This window comes from Terrapene carolina, unplaced genomic scaffold, assembly GCF_002925995.2.
Source record: "Terrapene carolina triunguis isolate 2854851 unplaced genomic scaffold, T_m_triunguis-2.0 Scaffold95, whole genome shotgun sequence".
Classification (NCBI taxonomy): Eukaryota; Metazoa; Chordata; order Testudines; family Emydidae; genus Terrapene; species Terrapene triunguis.
Window position 1 is genome coordinate 27,349,480 of NW_020664446.1, and position 11,062 is coordinate 27,360,541.

At 42.8% G+C, this 11,062-nt stretch overlaps 1 protein-coding gene across 1 annotated transcript in view; it reads left to right on the forward strand.

The window, feature by feature from the left end:
* The first annotated feature begins 3,251 nt into the window (after nucleotides 1-3,251).
* The window catches only part of LRRC27 (leucine rich repeat containing 27), a 61,295-nt gene continuing 53,484 nt past the window's right edge, over nucleotides 3,252-11,062 (forward strand). The window contains exons 1-3 of the mRNA XM_026650870.1: nucleotides 3,252-3,464; nucleotides 3,824-3,954; nucleotides 8,069-8,127. Of these exons, the coding sequence (XP_026506655.1) occupies nucleotides 3,252-3,464; nucleotides 3,824-3,954; nucleotides 8,069-8,127 (403 nt within the window). The remainder of the gene's footprint in view (nucleotides 3,465-3,823; nucleotides 3,955-8,068; nucleotides 8,128-11,062) is intronic.

An 11,062-nucleotide genomic window follows, 5' to 3' on the forward strand; every position in this document is an offset into this window, starting at 1 on the left:
TGTGTGGGGTTTGTGAGGGTGCAGGGAGGGTGGGGTCTGGGTGGAGGGGGGATTTGTGGGGCACAGGGAGGGTTGGGGTGGCTGTGTGGGGTCTGGGGGAAGGGTGGATTTGTGGGGTTTGGGCAGGGGAGGTGGTTTGTGGGGCACGCGGGGAGGGTTGGCGGTGGCTGTGCGGGCTTTGGATAGGGAGGAGGGTTGTGGGGGGTGATAGCGAGTCCCCATTGTGCGCCTGAGCCCAGCTCCGGGGCCCTAGGCCGGTGGTAGCCGCTTGGCTGTTGCTATGGAGACTGCGGCGGCCGCCCGGGCCTGTTTGTTGCACTTGGGTCCCGGCACAAAGAAGGAGCGGGGGAGCCGGGACCGCTCGCAGCCGGGGGCGGCGGCAGGTAAGAGCTCCCCGGGCTGGAATCGGGGGAGGGGGCGCTCTGGGGAGAAGGGGACAGGTAGATGCTCTGCGGGGTGAGGGGAACTGGCGGGGGAGGAGCCTGCTGGTGGGGAATCTGCCCCACTCCTCCGATGGGGAGTCTGCAGGGCCGTTTGGTGGCTTGCAGCCCTGTTGCAGTCATGCCGGTAAGGTGCCCCCCTGCCCCCGCCCATACCTCTCCCCAGCCCCGGATCTTCTATAGGGCGAACAAAGTCTCCTGGGACGCTGTGCTGCCTGTCCCCCAAAATAATGTCAGGCCAACGAAACATCCCTGAGGAATTTGTTTGGCGACTTCTGCTTCCCAAGGTGATGATATTTATAGGGTGACACTTGTGTCCCTATGCGAGTGGGTCTGCCCTGCAGCGGGTAATTTAAAAGGTGGGAACCCAAGGAGCAAACCAGTCCTAATGGGGCAAATCCTGGCCCTGAATTGAAGGGGAGACTCCTTACTGGCTGGGGCTGAGTTCAGGGTCACAGTTTAACAAATGAAGTATTAAAACCTCAGAGGTAATATTGTCTTGGTGTTGGTCAGCTTAAACTGCCACAGTGTCAGGCTTTTTGTGAATTTAATGGCCAGTATGGCTTATAACTCTCTGGTCCTGATTCTTGTTTGGTCTCACTTTACACCAGTTTTACAGCTGTGTGCTTCTGCTGACTCCAGTGGAGTTAGTCCTGCTTTTTACCAGTGTGAGAGGAGAATATGTTCATCTGTGTTTCTGTGCCTGTATTTGGAGTAAGGAGTAAATGAGCTATTAAATTTCATCGCAAAATCCTTCATTACAAGAAATGGAAACTTTCAGATGAATCTGTGAGTGAGGCTTGTGGCATTTCTAGGTAAGGGGCATTATAATTGTTATCTTGCCTTTTTCATATTTTTTTCCTAAGGAGCGGAAGTTGGAAAAAAGTTAAACAGTTCAGATACGTAGGCCTCAGTCCTTAAAACAAGTACATGCTTAGCTAATTTCCTTTCAATGGGACTACTCAAATCAATAAAGTTAAACGCATACGTGTTTTGCAGGATCTGGTTTTTGGTTTGTATTGTTGTAATTGTCAGTTAGTATTGCATTACACCTACATACAAGCAACTTTGCAATGGCAATAAGCATGCATAAACAAAATAACAAACAAGCAAACAAAATAAGAAATGCGAGATGATGTAATATTGCCACAGACATTTGAGGAACAGGAGAGGCCCAAGGAAAAGCTTTGAGATTTTTTTAAGCTTGTTTGTTTTTCTTTAAATCAAAACACTCAACTTTGAGGCTACATAATGTTGTAAACAAATGTTCTAAATGATAAATTGTTAACAATTATAAAAATCCCAGGAATTTATGCATGAATATTTAAAATCTGTTTTAGGCAAACAAAATTATTTAAATTACCCTAAACCAAACTGCAGTGTATAATGTAACTGTGGCTTCAGGAAAAAAATACAGAAACAATTTTATCACAAAAATGTTGTTAAGGTTGTTCTCATAAAATAATTCTATTATTACCAACATGTAATGTCAGTTCTCTACAAAGAACTGTATATACACAGAGTTAAGTTGTATCCCTTTGCTGGACTTTTACTATAGGGTCAACCCAGCTCTCATTGTCTTGGGCACTTATTTTGCTGCCATCACTATAGTATATGAGCATTTCCCAGTCATTTAAAGCATTATTATCATCCTCACCCCTGACACAGACCCTGTGAGGTAGCGTAGTATTATTATCCCTATTTTACAGTTGAGGAACTAAGGCACAGACTTAGGACAGATTTTCAAAGGTGCTTAGGTGCCTAAAGATGCAGATAGGCGCTAATGGGATTTTCAAAAGGAGGGACCTAACCTCGCTAGGCACTTTTGAAAATTCCAGTAGGTGTCTATCTGCCTTTTTTGGTGGCTGAACACCTTTGAAAAATTGCCAAAGTGACTTGCCCAAGGTCACAGAGGACTTCTGTGACAGACCAGAGAATTGTACCCTAGTCTACTAAGTCTCAGGCTAGCACTCTAGTCACTGGATCATGTTTCTCCTTTTAAAATCAACAGGATTGGATCAGGCCTTGTATAGCCACAGATTTTTAAAGAAGTTAAAGAGAAATACTTAAGATGTTCCTGCAGTTAGACATAGGATGTTGGAAACAATTTTATATAACATCACATTGCACTTATATAATATTTTTTCATTCACGGCCCTTGAAGATCTGTACAAAGATGAGTGAGCATTATTATTCCCAATTTACAGATGAGGTAATTTAAGCAGAGAAGTCCACTGAGTTCTGGGTCTATTTGAGATGGACTAGGAAGTACCCTCCACCACCTAAAAGAGAAAAATAGGTGCACTTCAGGCATTTAGGGATTTTGAGCACCCTATAATGCTTATAGCTTTGTGGTAGTTAGAACTAGTAAGAAAGGGAGAAGTGGGTGTTGGCAGAGGGAGGAGGGAAAGTTGGAGGGGACAGAGGGCACTGGGAAACAGCTACTATATACTTACTAAGGTGCATTGGAGGAGATGGAGATCATGTGGCGCATGAGAAATGTGAACACATTCAAAATATAAGGAAAGGTATGGGAGAAGGATATAAGGGGTGCAGCTATGAGAGAGGCATGAACCCAGTGCTTTTTTTCCTTTGTTACCTTTAAATGTATGTAAAAATATAGAATAATTTCATTATTTTCTGATCTTCTAAAGTATCACATAGCACTAGTGAGGATGTGGGAAATAAATATCACAAAAAAGAAACCTGTCTTATGTGAGTTCTTTATTATTATTATTTGTTCTCAGCTTATTACTTACCTTCAGATGATCAGTTTGCATTATGGGGTCAGTATTTTAGGTTTGCTAACAAATGGATGAAAGCTTTTCTGAAGAGTCTTGTGGTGGTGGTGATTACTTAGAGAATGAAGATCAGAAAAGGAGACACCTATCTGGTTCCAGTTCATCAAAAGATATTAGGAAGACAGTTGAAGATACACTGTCTACTCCTTCAAATTCTCTAGATTTGAGTAGGAAAAAACTTCAGCATCTTACTGAGGAAATATACAAATTACCCAACCTTAAAGTGAGTAAATTGCTGTGAGTAACTCTGTTAATTACACACTTGACTTAAATTTTGTAGGCGCCAATTAAGGGCCCAGTAGTGCTCTCATTAGAGTTAGTGGAAAATCTACAGATTCTTAGCTATGATTCTTTCCCCTCTGCTTTCTAAAAACTAGTACTTAATTAAATAAATTATTTATTTGTGTAATTTATATAACTGATTGTACCAATCATCTCCTTCATGGTTTTATGAAAATGTAATTTTTAGAATAGTTTATAGTTCAGTTTACTGGGGTTTTCACAGTAATGATCTTCATGCTAAGGGAACAGGCATTCTACTTTAATTCTGGTTTTAAAACATATTTATTTTTTCTACATTAGCATTTGCATCTGGAAGGAAATGCTTTAGCCATAATTCCTAAGGATTTATTTCAGCAGCTGCCAAATCTTGTTTGGCTGGATCTCCGGTATAACAAAATTAAAACTCTTCCCCCTGGAATTGGATGTCACAAGTAAGGCATTTATTGTATTGATAATATAACAAAAAATTATTCTTCCTCTATTTGTCTCTAATGTAATTTTCTTATTCTCAGACTTTTATGCAGGTTATTTCTATATTGACGTCAGAACTGAAGAACAGTAAGCAAGAATTATATTTAATAACGCTCAACTAAATGAGCAAGTACAACTAACTAGTGCAGTAGATTAGTGCACAAATACTTTTACCTCCCGAGGCGTATGGCCTGATTCCCCTTTCATTTCAATTTTACACCATTTTAATTCCATTGACTTCCATTGAGTTTGGTTTACGCTGCTGTGAGGAGGAGGAAATTGAGAGATAAACCAAACTCATAGTTTCAAATCCTAACTTGGGTCATGTGAAAATGGATTAGCAATCAAATAAACTAAGTAAATCATGGTGAGACATAAGAGTACTGTGGAGCAGAGACACAAAAATAAACCTGACAGCTAGATACTGAAATGAATGATGATTACAGTGGCAGGAAGTCATGAGTGCAGTGAGAAGACCATTGTAGTAGTTCCATGTATGAGATAACTAATGTGATACCTTGTCACTTGCTGAGGTATTAGTGGTGGAAAAGGCCAAAGACCACCGTTTTGGCAATATTAAACCAATGAAATTGGCATGAACAAAAAAGTAAATTCATCTCTGTATTAAAAGAAATATTGGGCTAAATAAGAGTTTGCTTATTATGGTCAAAAAGGAATCCTAGCTTCCACACTGTAGTTATTGGGGAAGAGGCAACTTCTGAAAATAGTGAGATGTTGGAGAATTTTCCAAAGGGAAAATACAGTTTCATGGCTTTTTTATTTAAACAAGATGCTTAATGGTATTTTAACATAATTTATTGTATGTGATTTGTATAGCATTATATCATCAATTTATGATCAGAAAAATGAGTCGATGAATCTGAAAATTGTCAAGTTTTGTACCTTTTTAAAATTATAACTTTTTTAAAAAGAAGACAGGATTAATAGTATTTTCTGTCATGTAAATTTGCCATGCATCAGTGTACACATCTCTGTTTGAGTCTTGAGATTAGTAAACTCTCTGTATGTGCATGTATCTTCATATAAGTAATATACCACTCACTAGTGCTAACTTTTTGAAAACTCCCAGCATAAAACATTCAGAGATATTACTGTGCATTCCACTGCATTAGTAGGGTTTCATTTAATCCTTACCCCATATTATAGTAGAATTTGTTGTAATTATTGTTGCTGATCGGTGCCAGAGTACACCAAACCTTTAGGGTGTCAGTAGTGTGCCAGATGTACCATGACATGGAGGCAAGCACTGTAGGGGCTTCAGCAGATAGTCCTGGCAGGTCACAATAACCACTGAGACACATGGTTAAGGGAAAGGTTATTTTACTGGAAACTTGCAAAGATTCCCATTTCCCATTACATTTTCTCTGTGATTTACAAAGATGGCTTTAACGTTTGCTTTCACAATTTTTGCTGCTTTTTTTTTTCTCATTTTTCAAGAATATCAGGCTTTGACTTACTATTTTTGTTGGACGATTATTTATTGGAGGTTATTTGGATGACATGACTAGTGAAGTCACATGAGACTGTAATGTCAGCTGTTGCTCTGTGTGCCCCAATTGAGAGGAGAGGGTATGCTGAGTGGATCCAGTAAGTGAAACTCTGTCTTTGGGAAGAGTAGCTGCAGGAAAGGCCACTGTAGGAGCAGGAGGAAAGATTTTATCCTTCACTAACCCTTTGGGCTTCCCATGCTCACAGTCCATTTATTCAAGGCTATGTGCAGTAGCTAGTGTTTGAGATTAAGAAATAATACAGCACTTTAGAAAGAATAAATACAATGAAACAGCTGCATACCGTAGCTTTTAGATTATCATACTGAATGACTTAAAAAAACTGGTAAAATTTAAAGCAAGAGTGACAGTTTCTCATATTACTTTGTATGTTGCATATGTCACTGAGGCAGATCAGTCACTGAAAGGTAATGGTTTAGAGGGAGATAATATTGCATGTAGTATGAACAATAAAGGGGAGGATTAAAAATTATAATGATTTCAATTTATAAATATTAACACCAAGCAGTTCATTTACTACCATTTCACTAAAAATCTGTGGTGACCAAAACCAATTTTAGATTTAGTTTTTAGTTTTCACAGTGTAAAACCTAATATATTCATCAACACTTTACAGATGTATTCAGCCCTTCCATTGTGTTCAGGATCTTCTCAACTCACAAAATCTGGCCTTATGTTGTGAGGGAAGTTCAATTTTTTTCATCTCACAAGGAGCAGAGAACCTCAGAAATCAATTAAACAAAGTATAAATCAAAAGTGATACTAGTTATCCTTGTGACCATGCGTCACAAAACCAGGCCTTATAGTAAATCCTTAAGACTTGGCAGCCCTTTTAATTTCAAAGAGAATTTTGTCTCTAACCTGTTATATAACAACTTTTGATGGTAACATTGAGGAATTTACACATATAAAAAAATTAAGCTTCTAGTTTAAGCTAACAAACATGGAAGTGCATACCAGAATCAAACAGATGTTACATATGGATGGATTCAGGGTGCCCCTTTTCATGTGCCAGCTATAGACTGGTAACAGACCTTCCATCCTAGAGAGATATATGAAGATGTGTTCTCTTTAAGATACTTTAATGCAAGGCGAGGTATAGCTATTGTATTCTCAGGTGAGGTATGTTACACATAGCACCACTTAATGCTGAATGGTATAATACAGTTATTAGCGGCTGAACAATATAATACAGTTTAGCATTTCATTACACACCGTATTGTCTTCTGTTGTAAGAGTTTTGATTTTTTTGTTTGTTTAATTGATTTCATTATGTTTCCTGGATTAAGTTGTAACATTGACCTTTTAATGTTGTTTTAAGAAATTTATTATTTTTATTTTCAAAAGTGGGAGCATCTTACATGGTTAAACTGAGGTTGGGTCAAATACTGCCAATGATTCTGGATGCCATATCATGAGCTCATTGTTTTCCATATTTGATAGGAAATATGGAAAACAACTATATTCATGTAATTGTATTCTGTTCTGTTCTAATCATTTTAATGGATTCAGACATATTAACGAAGTCTATTTCTGATCCTGAGGCCTGATCCAAAGCATACTGATGCCAATCGGAGTCTTTACATTGTCTTTAGTGGGTTTTGGATTAGGCCCTGAGTGAATAATCATAGGGAATCATGGATCAATTAGGAGTACAGTACGTGATTGTCTTTCACTGAACTGAATATTCCGATTAAACAAAATAATATGTAAAGGGGTATGATAGGTAAAAGTTTTAATTTAATTTATTTTTCTTTAAAATTAAGTGGCTGTGAAAATGCATATGATAAATTAAAACTTTTAAAAAGAGATAAACAAAGGTGGTATTGAAACCACCAAACTTCTTTTTGTTTTGTCATATCTTAACAATATAAGTTAGTTCTATCATTTTCATTCATCAAACTTCAAAAGAAATTACTTCCATGTTTCAGAAACTGTTTTTATCAAATTTCTGGTGTCAATTTTGTAAGGGAAAACCCATTGAAAATAGAGTACTGATAATGCCTTGTCTATTTGAAAAAAATGTAGTCTAAGAAACTGTTAGTTTTGTTTGCATATAATATCTATGTTAAAAGAATGTTATTAAGGTTACAAAGTCAAGTGATCAGATGTTAGGAAATGCCAGAATTAAGGTTGCCTGTACATGTCTGTTTAAATTTTGGCAAAGTTATAATCCAATTGAAAACCACATCTTATAATGGAAGTGTCTGACAACCTTAATAGTAGGTGGCGCTACCAAAAATAATCAGTTTTTTTATTAAAAAGCAGGAAACAACTTAAAATATTGAAATGGTATGCAACAATAGCTTACATTTGAAAACAGACATCAGGCCATGAGACCTTGAATCACTGAGATATACAAGCCATAGTTGAGCATTGATGGTAGCTGTGGGGAAGCATCCCATTTCCTTCAGATATCATTAGCGTGGTAGGAAACAAAGGCAAGAAAAATTAACGAACAAAAAAAAGTGACCTGTTTTTGTGTTTTAACAATGCACTTTAATTTTGCTTTTACAATTGTTACTATTTTTGTTTTATTACAAAGGCAATTGAAAACTTTACTTTTAGAAAGAAATCCTATAAAAAGGCTGCCAGTGGAGCTTGGTAAGTACTTAATTTTTTCCCCCAGAAATCCTAGCAGACTTTGATTTTTTCCATGTAATGCTCTAGTCAAGATTAATACTGTATAGCAAAGTAGCTAAATATAACCAAAGATAGCTTCTTGTTTTATAGCGAATATTTGTTGCACAGAAATTTAATGATGACAAATACATTTTCAAAAGTGACCTCTAAAATTGTACCCACAAAATTGCATGTCCAAAGATCCTATACAAACTGAGTAATTATATATCTACCTAACTTGCATCATCAAAAAAAGGGGGAAAGTGACCTGGAATGCTTTTAGAAGAACAGTTGGACTGAAGAATCTTAACAGAATGAGAGAGTTTGAAATTTAAGCAAGTGTATTCTTTGAAGGCTACATTTATCACATATGAAATATTTCTGTCTATATGGATTCAGTAATTTAGCATGGCTTAACATACAGAAACCAAAAACAGTAAACCATGTAAAATATGTATAACTCTTCTGCCCGCCAGAATTGGCAGCAACAAGGGCTGGATTCAGTATCTAGGGGTTCCTTTTCAATAACACAATGCAAAACCAGCTCAAGCCCCCACCCAGTGACCTGGGACAATTACATACCACCCCCCTGGGCGCAGGGGTGGCAGGTTTGTAGAAATTTTGGTGGTGCCGAGAACCCCCCCTCAAACTCTGCCCCCTACCTGCCCAAGGCTCTGGGAGGGAATTTGGGTGGGGGAGGAGGTCTGGGGTGCAGGCCCTAGGCTGGGGCAAGGGATTGGGGTGCAGGGTGCAGGCTCTGGGAGGGAGTTTGGGGATGGGAGGGGGTGCAGGGGTGAGGGCTGTGGGCTGTGGCTGCAGGTGAGGGCTGTGGGGTGTGGGAGGGGCTCAGGGCGAGAGTAGGTGTGTGGGGGGTGAGGGCTCTGTCTGGGGCTGGGGGGTTTGGGGTGTTAGAGAGGCTCAGGGCTGGGGCAAAGGGTTGGAGTGCAGGGGGATGAGGGCTCTGACTGGGGCTGGAGATGAGGGGTTTGTGGTGCTGGAGGGGCTCAGGGCTCAGGCAGAGGGTTAGGGTGCGGGGGAATGAGGGCTCTGGCTGGGACTGGGGATAAGGTGTTTGGGGTGTTGGAGGGGCTCAGGGCTAGGGTAGAGGGTTGAAGGTGCAGTGGGGGGGTGAAAGGTCTGGCTGGGGGTGTGGGCTCTGGGGTGGGGCAGGGCTGGGGATGAGTTTGGGGTGCAGGCAGGCTGCTCCAGGACAGGGACCAGAGAGGGGAACTCCCCCCAGCCCTTTCCCTGCCGGCAGCAGCAAGCTCTGGGGGAGGAGCCCCCCTTTCCCACCCCCCAGCAGCACACTCACCCCCACCACTGTCACTACATGTGCTCCTAGGGCCCCACTCAGGTTCAGGAATCTCCCTCGCCTCTCCCCGTGGCAGGTGCCGGGGGGCGCTGCGTGCGCCTCCTCCCCTGCTGTTGCCCCTGACTGTAGCCTCACTGGGGGTGAGGGATGGGGCTGCCTCCTTGCCCAGCATGGGACAGGAGCGGTGACTGCGGGGGGAGGGGGGGCTGTGCTGCTGGAGGGTCCCGCCGGAAAAGGGAAGGGTCTGAGGTGGAAGGGCAGGCTTAGTCAGTCTGCCCTGGCAGTTGAGCTGGGGGGCACTAGGACCCTGTGGCTAAGGTGACCAGATGAGAGATGTGAAATATCGGGAAATGGGGGGGGGAGATGCCGGCAGAGAAAAAAAAAAAACAAAAAACCCAAGAGCCGGCGGCGGAGGGGAAAAAAAAAAAGAAGAAAGAAAAGCCAGAGCATAGGAAAAATTGGTGGTGGCTGAGCACTCACTGGCAGCTCCACGCCCCGCCCCCCCCCCCACACCAGCTCACCTCTGCTCCGCCTCCATCTCCCCTGAGCTGGCTGCCGCATCCTGCTTCTCCCCCCTCCTCCAGTGCTTGCGCCGTCATATAGCTGATTAGCGCAAGCCTGGGAGGAAGGGGTGAGGAGGAGGAATGCGGCGTGCTTGGGGAAGAGGCGGGGCCAGGGCGGGGATTTGGGGAGGGATTCAGTGGGTAGTGAGGGGGCGGGGCTGGGGGCAGGGCAAGGGTGGGAATTTGGGGAGGGATCCAATCGGGGAGGGAGGGGGCGGAGTTGGGGCAGGGGGGGCATGAGCCCCCTCTGCCTGTGCGCCGGAGCACAAAATATCGGGACAATTCGGAACATCGGTCGGGACGCGGGACAAACAAGTAAATATCGGGACAGTCCCGATAAAATCGGGACGTCTGGTCACCCTACCTGTGGCAGCAGTTGCTGCAGGGAGGCAGCATGGAGCTGTACAGAAGAGACAGTGACTCTCTGCTCCGGGGCCCCGGAAAGGCGAGCAGGGGGCAGGGGCAGCAAGAGGGGGCCGGAGGGGACACCCAGCCCCAAATATTGGTGGAGCTGGGCTCCTGGGCTCTGAATATTGCTGGTGCCCGAGCACCACGTGGGAATATAACGCGCCACCTATGCCTGGGTGCCTGTAAGAGGCAATACTTCCCCTCTCGCAAGCACAGAGTCTGAGTGTAGCAAAAGCCTTTTAATAAAGGAGGGAAACAATGCGGCATTATGTTGGGGAAACACCACAAACAGGATGCATAACACAAACCATGAGCAAAAGACCCACCCCCAAGTAAGTTTGGCAGTGTCCTTTTCCCCTCAGGGTCTTAAGTCCAGCAATCCAAAAGTCACCCAACCCACAGTTGCTGTCCTTGGTCAGTGCAGCCCCAGAGTTCAGAAGTTCATCTGCAGAGTTCACCTCACAGCCTGGGTGGAAGCGGGGGGAGGTATAGAGGCACTTTACACTCTCCACTGCTCAACTCCTCGACAGCTGATTGCCACGCCTCTCTGTGGGGTTCTGCTAGCCTCGCCTCTCCACCAGCTGGCCACACCACTCTGCTAGCCTCTCCGCTAGCCGTGCCTCTCCACCAGCTG